Source organism: Notamacropus eugenii, chromosome 2 (assembly GCF_028372415.1).
Source record: "Notamacropus eugenii isolate mMacEug1 chromosome 2, mMacEug1.pri_v2, whole genome shotgun sequence".
In the NCBI taxonomy this organism is placed as follows: Eukaryota; Metazoa; Chordata; class Mammalia; order Diprotodontia; family Macropodidae; genus Notamacropus; species Notamacropus eugenii.
Genome location: NC_092873.1, coordinates 341,626,210 through 341,646,861, shown reverse-complemented (window position 1 = coordinate 341,646,861; position 20,652 = coordinate 341,626,210). Strand labels below are relative to the sequence as shown.

General features: G+C 44.8%; 2 protein-coding genes across 4 annotated transcripts in view; both read right to left on the bottom strand.

Annotated features, from left to right (window-relative positions):
* Nucleotides 1-5,138, bottom strand: part of LLGL2 (LLGL scribble cell polarity complex component 2) — a 70,438-nt gene extending 65,300 nt beyond the window's left edge. For both annotated transcript variants that reach the window (XM_072645690.1, XM_072645692.1), the window contains exon 1: nt 5,011-5,138. The gene's annotated coding sequence lies outside the window, so the exon portion shown is untranslated. The remainder of the gene's footprint in view (nt 1-5,010) is intronic.
* Nucleotides 5,139-6,684: 1,546 nt separating this feature from the next.
* Nucleotides 6,685-19,321, bottom strand: TSEN54 (tRNA splicing endonuclease subunit 54). Of its 2 annotated transcripts, XM_072645694.1 has the most exons (11): nt 18,949-19,321; nt 18,628-18,792; nt 18,302-18,365; nt 18,124-18,207; nt 13,561-13,659; nt 12,363-12,415; nt 10,603-10,707; nt 9,644-10,305; nt 8,919-8,979; nt 8,380-8,499; nt 6,685-7,284 (listed from the first exon to the last, which is right to left on the bottom strand). In XM_072645694.1, exons 1-11 carry the CDS (start codon nt 19,020-19,022, stop codon nt 7,134-7,136), a joined length of 1,638 nt encoding a protein of 545 aa, XP_072501795.1. In that variant the 5' UTR covers nt 19,023-19,321; the 3' UTR covers nt 6,685-7,133. The 2 variants fall into 2 exon arrangements, with proteins under 2 accessions (XP_072501795.1, XP_072501796.1); XM_072645695.1 differs by lacking the exon at nt 8,380-8,499.
* Nucleotides 19,322-20,652: the final 1,331 nt, after the last annotated feature.

The window sequence follows — 20,652 nt, the reverse complement described above, 5'->3', positions numbered from 1 at the left end:
GGTGATTTCTCAGAACACCAGTTTAATCTTCCATCAACACAGAGCTTAGCACATAGTGAGTACTTAATAGGTGCCTTACTTGTCTACACTCCAGCCATCCTTGTCCTTAGAACCACACGCCCCAGGGCCCTGGGCTCTCTGAAAGGTGAGTTTTCACTTCATTTTGCCAGGAATCAGGCCTTCACATTGCTTCATGGCCATCTTTGAAACAAGTTGCCACTAGACTATACCTCCCTTCCGTCCCCCCTTTACTTAAGCATTATTCTACTAGAATTCTGTTAGAATTGGTGGTTGTTGCCCTTCGTTCTCGAAGAGGACCACAATGACATCACCATGATAAAGTCAAGTTTCAGTGTGTTCGACTGGGGCTGATCAGACCAATCTGAGCTCAGAATGCTCAGATCTATTGGACACAGATCTATTAGAATGTAAGCTCGCTGAAAGAAGTGTTAGTCTAGTTTCCTTGCTACCCAGCAGATAACTAAGTGCTTAATAAATGTTCATTCATTCATTACACTGTTAGACCTTGGGGAAGATCTCCATCAAAGTAGGCAGGCCAAGTCCCCAAAGAAGCCACTACCCAGTCAACGCAAACAGGGAGGATAGTCCCTAAATATATGCCTCATTCATTGCCCTCTAGAGAAGGTTGTAGTCACTCCCCTCTCCCTTTCATTCTTTTTTTTACCTAGGGCTGGGCACTTAACTTCCCCTGGCTTAGCACAGTGCCCTGGGTATGTAGTAGGTGTTTAATAAACGTTTCTTCTTGTTGGCCCCCAAATGAGAGGGTTGGATCAAAAGACCTCAAAAGTCTCTATGGGCTTTAGGTCTCTGAGCCTCTGATCTCTGCTCAGAGTAGATATTCAGGATTCACTATGTATTTCTCTTCTCCATAACAGGTTCAAATCCTAACTGTAGAGATTTAGGCAGCAAATGAAAAAAGTCACCAAGAACATTAAGAAGTTCCCTGGATCATGCCACAGAGGGGATCTAAGAGGTGAGAACTTATTCTGCTCAAGCAAAATTTTCTAAGCAACTAAGGAAAAGTCTTTCCCCATGGTCCTTGAAAAGTTTCCAGGCTACAGGATCCCCGGGAAGAATTTTCCAACTCTAGATGTTCTAGGTGTCTATAGTACCTGCTTCCCCTAACTGGGCTCTGTAAGTTTTTTTGGTTTTTGTTTTAAATATTTGATAACTGTATTTGAATATAACTGGTTGCCTTCTAATGATATATTTTATTTTTTGGATTTACAAACATCATCCTGAGAAGATGTCCATAGACTTCAGACAGCCAAAGGGATCCATGACACAAATCAAGGTTAACAAACCCTTGCCCTGGTCCATAATTTTTGGGCCAGGCCCTAGTAGCTACATGAACAAGTGCCAAAGTGTTACTATTTGAGGGACAGGCAGCACCAATGAGGCAACCAAAGCACTTTAGAACTAGAGCAGGGATGCCTACCACATATAACAAGTCCAGTGACTGTATATCTCAAATAGTTAAGAAGCCAAAGCAGAATGCCAAGGAGACCCAAAACATGATAGGCCCCAGGAAGCACTTTTCCAATGTGAGGAGGGCCCTGCAACTAAGAGCTCCACAGTATTCTGCCCCCAGAAGGCAATAGGAGGGAGCAGCTGTGTCTGAGCAGCTGGAAAACTATGTCTAATCACCATTCACTCTGGGAATTTGTGCACCTTGTTTGATAGCATACCTGAAACAGTTGAGGAAGCTAGGTGGTGCAGTGGATAGAGTACCAGTGCAGGAGTCAGGAGGACCTGGGTTCAAATCTCACCTCAGACACTTGACACTCACTGTGTGACCTTGAGCAACTGCCTCATCCTAGGTCACCTCCAGTCATCCTGATGACTGGATCACTGGATTCAGATGGCTCTGGAGGAGAAGAGAGGCTGGTGACCTGCACAGCCCTCCCTCACTCAAAAAACAAAGTCAAGTGCAAGTCATGTCATTATTTCCAGCATGGTCTTCTTCAGCAATGAAGGACAAACACATACCTGAAACAGTGAGCCTAAAAGCTCTCACTTGCAACACAACACACACACACACACACACACACACACACACACACACACACACACACACTCTCACACTCTCTCTCTCTCTCTCTCTCTCTCTCTCTCTCTCTCCCAATACTTGTCAGAGGAGCCAGCATCTCTTCTCCCAAGTTAGTTTCAGGAAAAGCCTGTAATTAGGCCACAGGCAACCCTGATCTTTCAACCCCTAATTCTTCTATGAAACAGGAAAAAAAAAAACCCCACAAATAGGCCATTTAACTGGGCACTGCTCAACCAGGTTCTGTCCTTAATTCAAAAATACAATGTGACTTGAAACTCCACCATTTTGAAACTCTACCATTATGACCACACACACACACACACACACACACACACAAACACACATGCACGCCTAGGTCAAAATTCAAAGGACGCTGAAAACAGAAGGTTAAAAAGTTTTTTGGAGTCACTACTAGGAAATGTAATAGAAAGAGTTGCAACTCATGAAGACCTGAAACCTCCAAAGCTTACAAGCTGTGTGTGGCCCTGGGCAATTTTCTTTGCCTCTCTGCCTCAGTGTTCTCATTTGTAAAATGGGGATAATATTAGCACTTAGTTCACTAGAATTCCATGAGGATAGAATGATATAATACTTTAAAGTACTCTACAAACCTTAAAGCACTATTTAAATACTTATTATATCCATCTTAGATTCTATGCCCTATTGTCACCTCAGAAAGATGCAGGTATTTGTTTCAAATGGGGGAGAAATTTTTGCACTCTTCCCCACCTATGAAACAATGGTGATCTTGGTCTCTTGAAATTCTGCCTAGTAGCATCAAAATTATTTGACCAATCTGCTTCAGACATGTTATAGATATTGGCAGCTAGGTGACACAGTGGATAGTGCTGGACTTGGGAGTCCAGAAGGCTGAGGTTCAAATCCTGCCTAAGATAGCTATAGGACTCTGGGGCCTCAATTTCCACACCTATAAAATGGGAATAATAATATGTAAAGGGCTCTGCAAACCTTAAAGGAATATATAAATGCTAGTTTTTATTATTATTATTATTATTATAGATGTGTTAATTTGGGGTAAAGGAAACAGGTAGGGGACCGGGAGGAGGCAGTGACTGTGATCTAGTGCTGGATGTCCCACTTACTGATTCTGTGACCCTACGTAAGTTAGTTCATTTCTCAGGCCAGGCCTCAGGTGGAGTTATCAGTAGTAAAATGGAAAGTCCAAGGGGTTTGAAGGGAAAAGACCTGACTTCGAATTTTGACATGTAATTGCTACCTGTAAGATCCTGGATAAAAATCCTTTTCCTTTTTACAGTATCCTTATCTGTAAAATGAAAAGGTTGGACTGGATTATTGCTAAGGCTGCTTCCAAACCAGTGATCCTATGAAGACATGACCTCTACATTTCTATCATGATCTAAACCCTTCTTTGAAATCTCCTTCTGGACCATGTGTTGATCCTGTAAGGTACTATGAGAGAATATGTGTAAAGCACTTAGCACCTTGGCTAGCACATAGTATGTGCTATATACAAGCTTATTCCTATCTCCTTGCCCCTTACCTTAGACTGTGAGCTCCTTGAGAACTGGATCTCTTACCTTTCTTTGAATTCTTAGGTTTTTGCAGAATGCCTCCAACATAAAAAGGCACTTAATAAAGATTTAATGACTGAGCTCCCCATCCTCCCTCTTCTAATTCTTTCCTCTATGCCTCAAATTATTTTCATCTGCTTCTCCTCTCTCCACCCCTGCCCCACACTCTAGCCAGGTCTAGGACCCTCTCAGCCTTTGTAAGCTTTGCAGACAAGTTGTTTCCCGGCAGGCAACAGACATTTTCATTAACTCCAATTTTCCAATAACCACGTGCAGCACCAGGTCCATAAAACCACACAATTTCATTCCAATCCACTACACCCGAAGCACATGTACTAAGTGAATGGCTAAGACAGATCCCTGATTTTTTTAAAGTTCAATCCAAATTCCGAATAGCGAGGTCAGCTCAGCAATTATCTTGGCCTCTCTGATCCATTCTAGAAGCAGATGGGAAAGGAGTCGGAGAGGAAAAGAGAATTGGGTGTGAGCACCTCCTAAACCTCTGCACATTCCCAACTCTCATTACGACAGTGGTCAAACATTCCGGTCAGATCAAGAATTAAGAATGACTCCAAGGTCCTTTTTTTTTTTTTTTTTTTGCCGTGGGGAACACTGGGATTTTCCATTTCTCCTTAAATCTCTGTTTCCTCCCCTCTGCCTAACTGGTGTGGCCAAAGGTGCCTGACTCCCCGACTTAAAGTCCCAACTTTTCTACCCAACAGTGTCCAAAACAGCCTGGGAGGGGAAGGATGTGTGAGAACACAGGTACTGCGAGGAGAGAGAGAAAGAGAGAGCTAAATAGCCGTCGGACTTCCTGTGTCTGCCCTGCCGAGGATTAAGAGGCTCCCAGAGTCCAGAGAGCTGGAGGTGAGTCGCAAGGGTTAAAGGACTCCGACAGGTCCCTCTGGAGGGAAGGAGAGCTACAAAGTAACTCTCCCGATCAGAAAGCAGGAAAAAAGCCCCCAAGCCGGCAGCTGGGGACTCTCTCTCTGGCCAAACTCTGGAGTGCCCCTGGGCGCGGCCCCCCTCCCCCACCTGGGACCGGGCACCTGTTCCACCGCGGCCAAGCCCCAAAAACGATGGTGCCAACTAGAAACCCAAGTTCCATAACCAATCACGGGAGGACTACGCAGAGGGAAGTTCCGGGCGGGCGCCGCTTTCTACAGGTGCTGCGCTGTCCCGGGAAGCCGCCAGATCGGACGGTGAGACCAGCAGCTCTGGACCTCCCACCGGAGTCCCGGTAGGGAACTGCTCGGAAGTCCTAGCTCCGGCCTCAGTCCACGCGCATCCTCACCCAGCCCGGCTTAGCCTGTTTCCCCCCGCTCCCCCGGCGCCCTCAAAGCGCAGATCCCCCGATGGTGGACTCAGCCCCGCGCCGACTCTCACCTGCAACTCTGGACCGGCCGCTGCCCCAAGGCCTCGGCGTCTCCTGGAGGCTGCAGCCGGCTGGCTCGAGCTCCCCTTCGCCTGGCCCACGGGCTGCTCAGGAGCCGTCTCCTTCCTGGTCACCTCCACCGCCCCGAGCCGGGGAGGAGGTGGGGCACGCCCAGCTATTTACATAAAGGCGGGGGAGGGGCTCCGATGCTCCGGACCAACCGCGAGGCCCCGCCCCATGCTCTCTGTAATCTCGGGGAACTGGGTCCCCCTCGGTGCCGCCCCACGGCCCCCACGAGACTCCCGGGACGAAAGTTCGTGTAACTGGGAAAGAACCGCTGAGAAATAAGCAAAAGCAACGGAGGCGAGAGGGGTGGGGGAAGACACGTCCAATCCCGGAATCAAGAGAAGGCAGAGGGCGGGCCAGAAGCTGAACGTGAATATTCATGAGATGGAACTCCACGCCCACCTCCAGGCACGCCCACCTCCTGGCCTACCTGGGAGTACCTGGGAGCCGCACTACTGTCCCCGCCCCGCCCTGTGTTCCACCGCCGGTGGAGAAGCGTGAAGTAGTTCTCTAAATGTTGTCCTCCGGACCACCCCCATTACCATGGACGGCCAAGGTGGGGAGGGGCTGTCTTCTCTATAAACTCATAAAGTTCCCTTCTGCTCCAAAGAGAGTCAACTCTATTACCTCATTAATAAAGGATTACAACCGACAAAACGTCCAGTTTCCAGAATGAATGAAAAAAAAAATTAAGTGCCTGCTAGATGCTCGTCACTACCTCAAGGGGCTAGGGATACAAAGATTCTTAAAAAGGACAGTTGCCTGGTAAGAGAGGCCGATATTTAAACCAGAAGTGACCAGAGAAGAGCGTTTTGTTTTGGGGACGTGGAATGGGGGTCCCTGGGCAGGCAGATAGTGAAATGGCCTGAGTGGATGGCTGGACTTGATGTGAAGGTGAAACATTGTCTGACATCTGATGAAGTTGGAGGTGGGCAGTCAGAACCGTTCCTCCCAGCTTCTGGCGTCCTCATCACCCCAAACCCTTAGGGCATAAGAAAGGCTTTGGGGCTTGGCTCTGGCTTCTGTTGATAGCACATAGAACCAAAGCGAGTGAGCTGGTGAATGTGGGAGTCTGAAAGGCAGGGGACACATGAGGACTCCATGATATGTCCCACAGAACAGCTGTTCCCACATGGAATAATTTAGAGCCGCTGCCTTGTTGCAGTTCAGAGGATGACTCTATACAACCAGCCTCTTTACCCTGGCACCCTGAAAGTTGGTAGAAGGTGCCACCATCCTGTAACAGAAACCAACCTGCCATTTCTTACATGGAAAGGGCAGGACCAAGGAGAAGGGGTCCTGAGAAAGGAGAAAAAGAGAAAGCTAAGTTTTATCCTATTCTCCTGACTCAAAACCTAAAAATAGAGGAAAATGCTTTAGAATCAAGTGATGCCAGGCTGCCTACTCATCTGGTATGAGGCAGATAACATTCTTATCCCCCACCCCCATCCCTGAGAAATGAGTTTAGGAATAAAAGTGGATGACACAGGTCTTTGCCCTCTAGAGAAGGTCACAAAAGTGGAAATGAGGGCAGAGTTGACCATTGCTTCCAGGTGTAGAAATTTCATGGGTTAGAGGATGAGTGGGTAAGATTTGACAAACTACCCTAAAATGCACAGTCACAGCAGACATAAGAAAGGGGTTTAATGATTTTCATGTCATCCAGGTTTCCCCAGATGCATCCAACCTTTCTTACATTAAAGCAGGACCAAGATTTCTCTTATCTGGCCTGTGGGAAGAAAGGTACTAGGTCCTAACGGCAGCACTGATGAATAAGAGTGAACATGAGGAATGTTCCTCAACTAAGGCAATACAACTTGCCTGGCATTTTTTAAGCCTGCTCTCCTGTGGAGGTGGCTTAGGCTTCAATGAACATCGGTAAAGTATCAGACATAAGGATAAAGGCTCCAATACAGGAGACAGCTGAGAATTAGGAGTGTGAGTAGTAAGTCATTCCTGAGAGCAAAACCTGCCAAAACTGAAGTGATGCTTTCCTCCATCATATCAACTGGGTAGCTCCCTCTGACCCAGGCTAGAGGCGATCCCGGTAAAATCTGGAGGCAGTTGGTCAATGTGCCAGGTCCACGGGCAGTGTGAAATCCCTGAAGCTATAGAAAGCAATGTCACCATGATCCACCAGGGCAAAGATCAAGGGAACATCCCCACTCTGGAAGGACAGCCGCTTAAGAGTGCGCAGATCTGGGACAGGTTCATCAAATCTGTAGAGAGTTGAAAGAGACACTGAAGGAGCTCACAACGCTAGTCAAACCTCCCAAGTTTCCCCAGACTCCTTAGCCCAATGCCCTGAGCCAGGAAATTAATGGTCAAGGTCTCCCCAAGGCTCAGGAGCACTGGCTTTGTTTGTGGGTCCCTTCACAACTTGACTGCTGTGAAGGATGACAAAAAATGTGGCATGCCCAATAACCCCACCACCTCAACACACACAAATAATCTCAGAATATACCAATGAGAGGGCAGGTAGGTGGCACAGTGGTTAGAGCACCAGCCCCGGAGTCAAGAGGACCTGAGTTCAAATCTTGCCTCGGACATTTGCTAGCTATGTGACCCTGGGCAAGTCACTTAAACCCAAATGCCTCCAAATTAATAACAAAAAAACCCAAACAAAAAAAATAATACAGAGTTGCCTTCCTCAGGGTAGGCAATAGAAGAAAATGGTCTCACAAGTTTAGGGCTGGGGAGGGATCACAGAATTGCAGGATTGGGCAGGACCTCAAAGACCAGCTCCTAGGGAGTCTTAATCTTTTCAATATGACAGGTTTCCCTTACTATTCTAGGCATTTTATTTTACGCATTTTAAGAAACTTGATTCTGGGAAAGGCTCCTGATGCTGCACCAGAGGGGTCCATACCACAAACAAGATTAAGAACTGCTGATCCATCCCTGTATATGAATAGTCCCTTCTATATTTCTACAGATAACCTTCACTTGAAAATCCCTAATGAGGGAAAACTCCACGACCTCTGGGGGGCAGCCTATTCCATTTCTGGATAACTCTGTTAGAAAATTTCCTTGATTAAAGCCTATATTAACCCCCTTTGCAAATTCCTCCTCCCTATTCCCTCCATTCCTAGCTCTGCCTTCTGGGGTAAGGCTGAGCATGCCTAATCTTTCTTCTATGTGATGGTCCTTAAAATATTTGAACACAGCTACTGGTGCCCTAGTAGTCTTCTGTTCACCAAGCTGCTTCATCCAATCCTCTCTGGCATGATCTCCAGAGAAAAAGGGGTGGAGAGTAGGGGTGAAGAGAGAGAGCTGGTTTGCTTCTAGGCCTCAGCTCTTATTCTGGATCGTACCCACTGATGCACATCCGAGCATATGGCCTTCCTGGGTCATTTTTCCGGAAACTGGATACACTATCTGCCTGATAGATGTCAAAACTGATCTCCAGGTCCCCAGACTTCTCCAACAGCCTACTGATAGACAGAAAAGATATCAAGGGGTCATGAGATTAAAATGGCATAAGGGAAGAAAGGGGAAGGGAAGGGAAGAAAGCATTTAGAAAGTGCCTACTATGAGCCAGGCACTGTGCTTTAGGACAGGGACTAATATTCCCAGACACTTCCTCCATTCCAATCCCTGAGGCTGAGAGAGCCCACATATGTCCATTCATTCTAGCACCCCCACCACCATTTAGCTCCTGAAGAGGACAGCAGTTGCTGAGCTGCCCTAGTCTGGAGAACTTGGCAGGGGGGGGTTCTCCCTTGCAGCCCAGTCACTTTATAGCTAAGATCAAAACTAGACATCTGGGGTGCTAAGGACCCAAAGCTTCTAAGAACTCTGAGGGGGCTCCAAACTCCCCAGTAACTGGAGAAATACTGCTCTAGAGACCTACCCATCAACTCCATCAGTGAGGTGAGTGGTCTGCAGTAAGGATATCTGTTGTAGGACAATGGCTGCATTTGGAAGAAAAAAAAATTAGAATCCACTATGGAGAGGTTCTCTGTGAATTAATCTGAATATTAAAAAACTAAACAAAAAACCATGCATTTCTAGTCCTCACCATTTCTTGAAAGAATGAGTTCCATAATTTAAATATCTGTTGAGAGACTGGGTTCTCTCCTCTGTCCTAAACTTACCTCCCTCAAGCATCAAGGATATCCACCCCCATCTCAGTAAACACGTCTATTTTCACCATTTCTGTACAGTTCATGTTTTTATAGACTTTGTTTCTCCATTCAATCTTTATTCAAGTCCTGCTTCCCTTGTCTTCTCATTAATTCCCTTGATCATTTGAATTGTCTCTCTCTGCCATATGCATGTTCTCCTAGCCTACAGTCCTGAATGGCTCTTACTGGGCTACCTAGGACAGCAGCTAGTATCACCTGCAAAGTCTCTTCAATGCAACACCTCTCCTGTTGAGTCTACTATGCATTCTGTGGTTTTCAGGCCCAAAGCTCCCCTACATTGTCAAATAGCCCTGCAAAAACCACACCCCATTTCAAAGCAGTGAGGACTTCCTCTTACTATAATAGCTTAACAAACTGACACCTTTATCTCAGAATGTAGTGAGGGGCCTGGCTGTGAATGGGGGCCAGAAGGATCAGAAGACACTTCTACCTGGGCTGGCTGCCTGGCCAGGGTTCAGCAGGGGAGTGACTGGCTGATCCCACAAGTTGGGGAGTCGATTCCAGGTCTTCTGCTGCCACCGCCGCTGTAGCAGCTCTTTATATGCCCGCCAGCTAGTGCAGCGCCGCACCTCGGGGTCTGCATTCACATCACTTCGGAAGGGAGCAGCACCCCTTTGCTGCTCCCTCTCCCTTCTGGAAAGCTTCTCTTTCCGCTGATTTAGTTTCTGGCACCAAGGGGCTGCATCAATCTCCCGCGCAGCAACATTCCCTGGGAGCAACTCTGGAGCTGGGGCAAGCAGTAGGGTATGGGGGCAATCGCAGGCCATATTAGGGAATGCAATTTTCTCAAAGTCCCATCTTGGCTTACAAGCTCCACTGTTCCCACTATTGTCCATTGCTCTATCCTGGCTTCTTCCACCTCCCTTCAGGGTCCCACCATGATGCTCTGCCTGGCCAAAGACCTGCTCTGGGGATTCAGGAGGCCAACTAGAGCCCCCTGGATCCTTTACATGTCTTGATTCCTGGCTTTTCTCCTCCAGGGATCTGCTGTTATGGCGGGGGGCAGATTGGCTTGAAGTTGCCTGACTCTCATCAGTCCCAACCACCTCTGGCAGAGGATTCTCCAGTACTTTGGATTTCTTATAAGTGGACCTGAAGGATGGAGGAAAGAAGCACATCTGACCCCAGTGGGCACACCATCAAAGCTGGCCCTAGAGAAGAATTTCTGGTGCCATAAAACAGGTAGCTGAATCTTCAGACCAAGTAGCTGAATGTTTGGTATTGGTGTCTCCAGGAATTTAGTGACAGTGGGGTCACACACACTGCTCTCATCATCACCTCCTCCCATGAATCCACATACCTGTCTCCACACTGCCCTCTCCCAACACTGCATGCCCCCATCCTACCCCCAAGAGCAATCACTATGCTGTTATAACTTGGAACCATTACCGAGGACTAGAATTCCTCCTCTTCCTCTTTCCATGACACTTTTCAGAGCTCCAAATACTGCCACTCTCCAAGTTAAGTTGCCTCTCATAGGGAGACTGGACCAAGCTGTGGAAAAATAGAGAGGTCACTGTACCCACTTTCCTTATCTGCATCCTCTATGGCCAGCATGGACAAAAAAAAAAAGAGAAGATAGAGAGCAAGAATTGTTGTTTGTACTTCATTCTTGAAGAGTAACATGACATCAGGAAGGTGATGCCATAACTTGCAAGTGAACTGGATTTAAGTGAGGAAGGGTAGTGCAAAGTCACCAGCCTCACTTTCTCCTCCAAAGCCATCTGAGTCCAGTGGTAAGATATGAACAGGACTGGAGAAGGTCCTGGATGCAGTGGAAGTCCTTGGCCTTTTTAAGTTAAGGACTCAGTTTGACTGAGGCAATGCCTATTCAATGATTAAGGCTAGGTAAGAAATGAGGCAAAGAATGGCCTCTTTTACCCAATCAAAAAAAAAAATCAATCTGGAAGAGGAAGATTCTCAAGATGTCTGCACAAAACAGAAATATCTGATATTTACACACATTCTGAGCCATCAAGACCCAAACCACAATCAAGTGAGGCTTGGACTGGAATCACTTGCTGGCCAATCAATGGGAGTGAAAGTGATGTGAGTTTAAGACATGGTCCTTAAGAAAGAAATCTAGGCCATAAACCCCAACACTGGAAAGAAGAGCAAGGACAAAAATCCACACTCTAGAGCTAAGGTTTTATGTGCATTAGGTGATCACATTGTGGGGGGGGGAGGCGGGGTTCTGTGACTGGAGAAACTTCCATTTATTCTTGCCTAGCCCTCTTTATAACCCTCAATAATACAAAGTGATAAGAAGATAAGTTGAGATTTGGGGTACAGGGTGTGACCACAGGTTAAACTAACTGGCTTTGACTTTGGTGAACTTAAATATATAATAATGATAATTATTATTATATTATATATGAAATAATCAATAAAGCTCATCAATGGTGAGAACAAAAGACTTTTAACCCTAAGAATACAGCACATCAACTAACAGAATAAAAAAAAACAAGACTGCTGATTCCTTGAAGGAAGGGATACTTATTTATTGAATAATCAAGTTAAATTGAAAATGGTTCAAAGCTGGATACTTTATAATGACAAATGACATTTATGTAATGCTTTCAGGTTTGCAAACTGCACCGTATATGTGTGTGTTTACATATGTATGTATACACATATGTATAGACAGTTATCCATATATATACGCGTGTATGTGTGTATATATGTGTGTATACACACACATACACACACGCACACACATATATGTATATGATAGCTCCTTTATAGAAGAGGGTGGATTAGGAGTGTAACGCACCATGGACCCCATTCTATCCCAAAGGTAAGACTGCAAATCACCCCAATTTTTCCCAACTTTATCCTCAGCCATCAGTTTGTTCTCCGAGCTACAGCAGGTGGCACAAGATTCTCATCATCCCCAGTTTTTTGTTTCTTTTTTCACTGCTTGGCTTTAGATTGTGATCTTTTTAGCCACCCCCATCAGTCTGCTAGCTTTTTTCCATTCTCCTACTTGACTTAATATGGTCAAGACAGTGCTAGATACCACAAGAAATTTAGGTAATGCACCTACCCTAATCACAGAGCAAAGAACTCCAGCTGAAAGTTCTGAGATAAATAATGAGCAACCAAGTTGCCCAGGATGCCCTGGTCTACAGTACTTCAAAAGGCCTTACCTAGGCTGGAACCTCCGGACTACATAGCCTAGTCTCTTCAGGTGACTGAAAACCTTAGAAAGAAATAGAAAGGTCAGATATTCACCCCAATCTGAGTAAGAGGGGAATCTTCTAGACAGTCTTCTTTCCTTGCACAGAGTTCCCAGCGTTGGTTACCCAACACTCCCTACTGTATCGTATATGCTCCCCAAGGACAGAAACTATATTGCTAAATTCCTGTTTTCTCTTTCCTGCCCTGCTCCCTTATACTTCTCTTCTCCCTGGGCTCTACACACACATCAAGTGAATTCAACAACCAGATGGCCTCAGTCATTAGCTCTAAGCTCCAGAGGAATTTTGTGTTTTAAATGCTGACGTATCCTCCTTCCTCCAAAACCCCAGGAGCTGACGGGGAAGAACTTTCTTGGAGTATCTTAATAATACAACTGGTTACTGGGTAAAATTCCTGGTTGTGAGTCTGGACAGGAAGTTGACAGGACTTCTTCCATTTCTCCATTGGTATAAACTTGGGACACATTTATAGATTTGTGGTTATTTAGTCATTCCGGGAGTCTCTGACTCTTCATGACTCCCTTTTGGGAGGTTTTCTTGGCAAAGATACTGAATCAGTTTGCCATTTCTTTCTCCAGTTCATCTTACAAATGAGGAAACTGAGGCAAACAAAGTTAAATGACTTACCCAGGTCACATGGCTAATAAGTGTCTGAGGCCTGATTTGAACTCAGGAAGGTAAGTCTTCCTGATTCCAAGCCCAGTGCACTAGTCACTGCACCACCTAACTGCCCACTCACATTTATATAAGTACTTTACAAAGAAGATACTCTTCAGGACATCCTGAAAATATCCCAATGAGGTAGATCCTACTTACTAGTAAGTATTATTCTCATTTTACAGATGAGGAAACTGAGGTTTAAAAGTAAGGTTAGAAGACTAGCTCATAGTCACTTAGCTAAATTAATTCAACAAGCACTTATAAAGGTACCTATTCTTCAGTGACAAGAATGACAAATCCCAGGCCTCAAAGGACTCACATTTTCACTGAAATAATAAACGCTGATTCTAGGACTCTAACCTATGATTTATAGATTTGGATCCCACTTGGATCCAAAGTACTTGCTAATCAGATACATGCTGCTATTGACTTGTGTCTGACATCCCTTCCCCTTGCCTAGGGGGCCCCCTAGGGGGAGACGGAATACCTGGTACTGCAGAAAGCCTCTGGTACCCTGGGCTAGTAGCATCTCATAGGCCTCCTGGATGGACAGGGGCAGGTCTTGGTAGAAAAGTTGGATGGATCCCTGGAAAAGAGAAAACAAAAGCTCTGATTATAAGAACTCCCCTTTCCCTCTATCATCAACAAGCATTTATTAAGCACTTATAGTTTCCCAGGCCCTGTGCTGAAGGTTGGGGATACAAATAAAGGTATAAACAGTCCCTTCTCACAAGATTACATTCTAACAAGGGAGACAAGGCATATGTGTGTGTGTGCATGTGTGCGTGTGTGTGTGTGTGTGTGTGTGTGTGTGTGTGTGTAAATGGGAGGAAATGTATTCCATACCTTCACTCTCCCCTCTCCCCCCATCTTCCAAGGTAGAAAAGCAGACCTAAATCTCCCCAATAGTAGTACATAAGAAAGAAAAGTCAGCCTGCCCTGATGCCTGTCAAGATATGGAGAAGACTTCTTCACTTCCTGAAAGTTATGCCATCAGAGCACAAAGCTCTGGTCCTACACCAACCTGGAAAAACTTTTGAGCATGGGCCTCATGATGGACTACCACTCATCTGATTCCAATACTGGACTAGCTAAATTCAGAGAGGCTCATTAATAGGTTAGTTTTAGGGTGATACATTTTTCAGCCATAGAGGCTCTTGAAAAACATGGAAACGTTTTGGTTTGTGTCAATAAAGGAGAAGATGAGGTAGAGATGTTGGGAAATGTAGGTATTAAGCAAAAGATATTTAAAAAAAAATACTAATAGAGGAAGCAGGTTGGGGTAGAGGGTTGCTAATGTCAGAACCTTACTCTCATCTGGGTTGAAGAGGAAACAACGTGTTTATCTGAAAGGGTGTAGAAGCTTTCTGAACATGTTGAGAGGTGAGAAAAGTGGGAGACAGGGTGGGGAAGACACTTTTAGGGGGAGGTGTAGATTAGGAGAGTAGGGGAAGGGTGGGACTCTTGAAAGGGTGAATGGAATGGGAAGTGGGAGAGGGGGGAGAAGACAAGGTACCAGGAGTAGGGTAAAAAGAGAGGCTGAGAAAGAAAATAATGAGTAAAAATAAGATGGAAGGAAATTCACAAATCCTAATTATAACTTTGAATGTAAATGGGATGTTTATAGGAGTTCTCTTCATCCTAGCAAAGAACTAGAAATTATAGGGACGCCCATCAGTTGGGGAATGGTTGAACACTTCGTGGTGTATGGTTGTGATAAAATACTGTTGTGCTATAAGAAATGATGAGCTCAATGATCTTAGAAAGATATGGAAAGAAATAGTGAAATAGTGAAGTGTGAAGTTAGTAGAACCAAAAGAACATTATATACAGTAACAGCAATGCTGTTTTAAGAATGACTTTGAGTAATTAGGTCATTTTGACTATTATAAATGTACAATTAAAAATAAAGGACATATGAAGAAAGATGCTATTTGCATCCAGAGAAAGAACGGATAAACACAAATATGTATAGATTAATTTTACAAGTATCAATATATAACATGTTAATTTTGCATGCATATATATTTATTTATGTCTAATAGTAGCCATCTCTAGAGTGGAATGGGTGGGAAATTTCCATGATAACTTTACTATATATTTAAAAGGAATGGCAAGTTGTACATAATAGATCTACAGTTTCATGTGCATCATCTTTTTTATTATACTGTTATAGAAATGCTTGTTTTAGTCCCTAAATCAAAAAAATAAATAAAACAAATTTAAAATATTACTTAAAATTTAAAAAAGAAACCATGGACTCACATGACTAATTCCTCCTCTCCAAAAAATCTTTACATGGAAGGTTATCCTTGACGAAAAGTAAATGTAAAGAAGCAGGATTTTGCAAATTATTCTGTATCCGACCACGTATTTATACACACAATCGATAGGACGTTATATTGAATATTAGATCTTACTATGCTTATTATTTGATTATTAAAAAAAAGTAGAGACAATGTGGCACAGAGGATAGAAAGTAATCCTCAGTATGGAAGACTTGGATTTAAATTCCACCTCTGGCATATACTGGCTGTGTGACCCCTGGGCAAATCACTACTGAGGTTACTCTCAGTGTTATAGTCCAGATGAGTCAAACATGAGGTCTGGGGGCTGTATTCAACCCACATTTTGAGTACTGGCTGAACTAGATTAAAATATGATTGGAAAATATTTAACAAAAGAAGCAAAAATACAATAAAACAAAGAATGTTATTAAAATGTGATTTTCTAAGTCCATATGTGGCCCACAGGGATCCTTATGTATATGGTTTAGTGGCTCTGGTTTCTATTTGAGTTGGATACCATTGCTCAAGGCAGTACCTAAGGACTGTGATATGCCACTCGACTGTAAGCTACTTGAGAGTTAGGAGCATGCTGTGCTTCACCTTTATATTCTCATGACCTAGGCCAGAAGCAAATGGACATAAGGAAAAGGGAGCTTCATTATCTAGAGTTCTTTAAAAAACAATAAAATCACAGATATGGTTTTTTTTAAGTATTTGATTTGGTAGTCTCAAAAGCTCTCTCCCGAACAAGGTATATCTCATGCATGTATTAAGATTCTGTAAGGTTCCTTAACAGAGGCAAACACAAGAGGTAACCTCATCCATGATCCTCTGATTAATAATATCAAATGAAGGGTAAAACAGAAAGATAAATGCTTGCCAAAAGGTATTTCATTAAAGTCACAGATGCTGTAGTCACAGTGCAGAATCTAAACAGAAAAGAGATTCTTATAAATGGTGAAATACCACAGATGACAGAATACAGACTGCATCAAGTCTCAGAATATACAGAATTTCCTCAATGAAAACCACCATCATTTAAAAGGAGTCCAAAACAATCCATCCAAGGACAAACCAATGGGTAGAGAATGTCTGTTGTGTAGACCATGGAGTCCAAGTTAGATGAGTGGTTCACTGAATTAGTCCACCAAACAAATATCTTGTACAGTGATCGTAAATGGACAACAAATTGGGGTCCAGAAGTGAATGAGACAGAGAGCACATTGTATTAGAGGATGAAAACTTATTTTTAAATTCCAGTATTCTTTTGGTGATGCTAGATGGCTGCACATCATAGGACAATATAATTTGCAAAAACTCAAAATTACAAATGACCCAAAAGGGCCACAGAGATACACATATTGGGCCTAAGTACTGTCAACAAAGCTCTCCAACTGAGAAAGCATCCAAGAAATGCAAAATTAAAAGAGGAGATGGGCTGGTCATATAAGGCAACCAAGAGATGACATAGAGGCACATAGAAGATTGAACTGGTACCTAGAGAAAGTTAAAGACCTATAGAAGACCTCTACTGCACCGGGGGCAATTTAAGAGAAGACATAGATGAGAATAACACAGGATGTGAAGGCATAAATGGGTTACCATCTCTGTTTCAGTGAAAGGTAAACAAGGGTGTCCCAAAAGTCTTAGTACAGTTAAAAACTTTAATAACTTCAGAAAAATAAATGCTACAAACTTACAAAAAACAGCATTTGAAAGGTTAATTATTTTAAAATTTTAAAACATGGGCAGTGTTTCTTATTAAAAGTCAACAAAATCACCATCTTGTACTATACAGATACAAAATTTACAAATTTTGAGATTTTGTAAAAACTTTCACCAGGTGTTGTTGCTCAGTGTCTGAATTTGTAATCCTGGTCTTAAGATCATCCAAATGACAAGGTTTTTATGCATGTGTGATTGCACAAGAAAAACATCTAATGAAGACAGATCAGGTGACTAAGGTGGACAAGGCAGAGGACCTCCTTTATAAATCCACCCATCTGAGCAAGTGTCATTCGGAAAAACCAATGCATACATGCAATGTGTAAAGACACGAAGTGCCTTGTCTCATTAAAATTAAAATGTTTAAATGTACCATTCAAAATTAACTTATCTATAGAGGGTAAATGAAATTTAAATAAACTTTCAAATGATATTTTTTGTAGACTTGTAGCATTTATACTTCTGAAGACTTATTAAAGCTGCATCCTGCATGTCGTTCCTTCAATTCATTCGTTCATTCAATAAACATTTATTAAGCACCTACTATGTGTTTGGCAGCTAGGTGGAACAGTGGATAGCATGCCAGGTGTAGAATCTGTAAGACCTGAGTTAAAAATGCAGCCTCAGATACTTCTTAGCTACTTACTTAACCCTATTTGCCTCAATTTCCTCATCTGTAAAATAAGCTGGAGAAGGAAATGGCAAACCACTCACTCCAGTATCTCTGCCAAAAAAAAATCTCAAATGGGGTCACAAAGAGCTGGACATGATATAACAACAACCATATGCCAGGTACATAGCATAGATAAATATAACTGAAGTACATGTTTTAGTTTTCTAATCCTAACTAGTTCCACTTTGCACGGACATCCCACACATAAATACTTGCTCCAATAAATTAAATTTCCACAGACTCAACAGAAGACACTTTCTAGTTTGCAAAGCACTTGCCACACAAGTTATTATCTCCATCTTACAATAAGGCAGCAGAGACTGACGGCAAAGTGTTCAGGGGCATCAGGTACCCCAAAACTTACACATTCCAGCAAGTACAGGGCCTCTTCTGGGTATAACCGCTGCTGACCCCCTTCGGAGAAGCCCATGGTTTGCCAGAATTTACCCTACAAGAAGAGAATGGAAATTATAAAGGTGGGGGAGGGTACCTAATGGTCACCAGGGGTCCCCCCTGTCCACCTTCTCGGTACTAGCACTTACCGCAAAGGACTTCAAAGTTACCACCCCATCGCGAGGACTCCACTCAGCAGTCACTAAGCTGCCCCTGGAGGGGAATGGCAAAGGGGACAGAAAATCAGTTAAAAAATTATCCTGTCAAAAAACAAACTGGGTCTGTCTCCCCAGGGTCTGGGGTAGCACCTCCTGAACTGTGGCTTTGAGGTTTTCAGGACACCACGTCCCCTTCCTCTTCCTCCTTTCCCTAAACACACACACACACACACACACACACACACGCATGCCTCAGTTTCCCTGTCTGTCTCTCTCCCCTTCTCCCCCCGCCCCGCCCCGCCCCCAATCTCCCCCACCGTCGCTCCACGCGCTCCTCCGCCAGGAGGGTCCACAGCTCCTGTCTACACAGCCGCAGCTTCTCCTCCTGGGCCTCCGAGCCGTCGGGGAGGAAGACCTTCTGGCCGTGGGAGCGCAGGGGCAGCTTCTGCTCCCGGGATCGGGCTGCGAATAACTCCCCGGGACTGCAAGGGGAAGAGGGTTAGAGGGAGGGAGGCGGGGGCAGGCAGACCCAAGTCCACAAAGTTTGGGGTACCAAAGCACCCCTGCCCTTCTTGTCCTGCCTCCCAGTCTCGGCCTCTCTTCGGTCCTAGCGGGTCCCCCTGCTTCCCCAAGCTCACCTGAGCACGCGGCCAGCGGGAACCAGCACGGCCCCAGGCTCAGGCTGCAGCGGCCGCTCGGGCGCCGGCTCCATCGGGCAGACCTAGGCAACTCGGAGCCGGGCAGGCCCACGCTAGCTCCACCTCCTGGACGTCGCGCGGCCCTAGCGCCCCTAGGATTCGAGGCTCTGGCAAACACCCTTCCTCCTCCCCGGGTCCTAGTGCCCACGCAATACGCCTTCCCGCCGGGTTGGAGACTTCCCGGGCTCTTCCGTAGGCCACTGTTACCTTCTGTGCCGTTGGGTGAAAGACTGAGGCCTCCGGGTTACCGCAAAACAGTCTGACTTTCGGAAGACGCTGATCTTTACTCCACCCCATCCCCAACGACATGCACGTGTCTGCCTCCCAGCACGCTCTCAAGGGAAGATTCTAAAGGAGGACTGGAGGAGCCTGGTGTCTGGGGGTGCATAGAGTGGATAAAGAAATGCAGGACCCTGAGGCATGATATGTTTGTCTTGGGTAACTCACACCTTTTAGGAGCTAAAATTAAGCCAGAAGGGGACGCTGGGCCGAGAAAAGAGCTTGATTCGAGGTAAGAGAGGTAGATTCCTAGATCTGAATAAGAAAAATATTTGAATATTTTCTAAAGTGGACGCGGGAAATTCTAGAACTGTAACTTGGAGGGACCTCGACCTATGTTCTCCTTTAGTCTAATCTAGGAATATGAGGATAGGGGTTTTGGGGTGTTGTGGGGGGCTGAGAGCTGTCCGACTCAGGATAGTGCTGAAAATGAAGCTTTCACCCGTCCCTTCCCTACCAAGGTCCAGGCAAGTATCCTCACATTTCCATCATCCACAACCCCAGACCCCAAATTATGGGTTTTCCGGAGGCAAAGTTGTCTTTTCCCAAAAGATTTTGTCTCCAAGACGGGAACGGTAGATTGCCTTAATCTGTCTTCTGGTGAGAACTAGTCTTGTGCCAGGCTAGTATCTGACTAGTACAGGTCAGCCAACTCACAAGATCATACATTTGGAGTTGGAAGGAACCGAGAAGGTCATTTAATTCAGTCAGTGGCCCAGAAAGGAGAAGCTGCTTGTCTAAGATTGTAGCAAAACTGGGATTCGGACGCAGAGATCCCTGGCTTTAAATTCAGCGTTTCCTGACTCCCACCGCCCACTTTCCCTAGTAAAAAGCAAAAGAATCCAAGATCCCCAACCACAGAATTCTTCCTCCGCCCTTGCCTGTCCAGAGATGTCCTTAAGCACATTTTAGGGTTTTTGGGGCTGTCCCCTAGGTCTCCCTAGTTCAGGAGTCTGAAAGATCTAGGAGTGGCTGAAAACTGCAAGACGGTTTCAGGATCTTCCGCGAGATGGAGCCATTGCTCCGACTAGACACATCGGGCAAGAATTATTGGGGAGTCACAACTTTCTGGGGGTGCTTCTGGAGCCCGGGAGTGAAAGCAGAGGGAAAGTAGGTCTCCAAATATTGTTTCTCTCCCATGCCATGTTTTCTTTTCCCTTTGGGTCACTTTTCTTCGAATTCCTTTGTTTCTTAGTTTAGTGCCTTCTTCTTAGGATACTAACACCGGCCACTGTCTCTCTCTCTCTCTCTCTCTCTCTCTCTCTCTCTCTCTCTCTCTCTCTCTCTCTCTCTCCCTCTCTTCTCTCTTTTCTCTCTTTCTCTCGCTCTTTCTATGTTGGTCTCTCTCTCTCTCTCTCTTACTCT

Bases quoted from the DNA above. Each gene is read 5' to 3' on its own strand.
- TSEN54 (XM_072645694.1), bottom strand. From the start codon at position 19,022: ATGGAGCCGGCGCCCGAGCGGCCGCTGCAGCCTGAGCCTGGGGCCGTG. The intron at 18,208-18,301 runs GTAAGTGCTAGT...CTCTTCTTGTAG, and splicing joins TAACTTTGAAGTCCTTTGCG to GGTAAATTCTGGCAAACCAT. The intron at 10,306-10,602 runs GTAATGGTTCCA...TCCATCCTTCAG, and splicing joins AGGAGGAATTCTAGTCCTCG to GTCCACTTATAAGAAATCCA.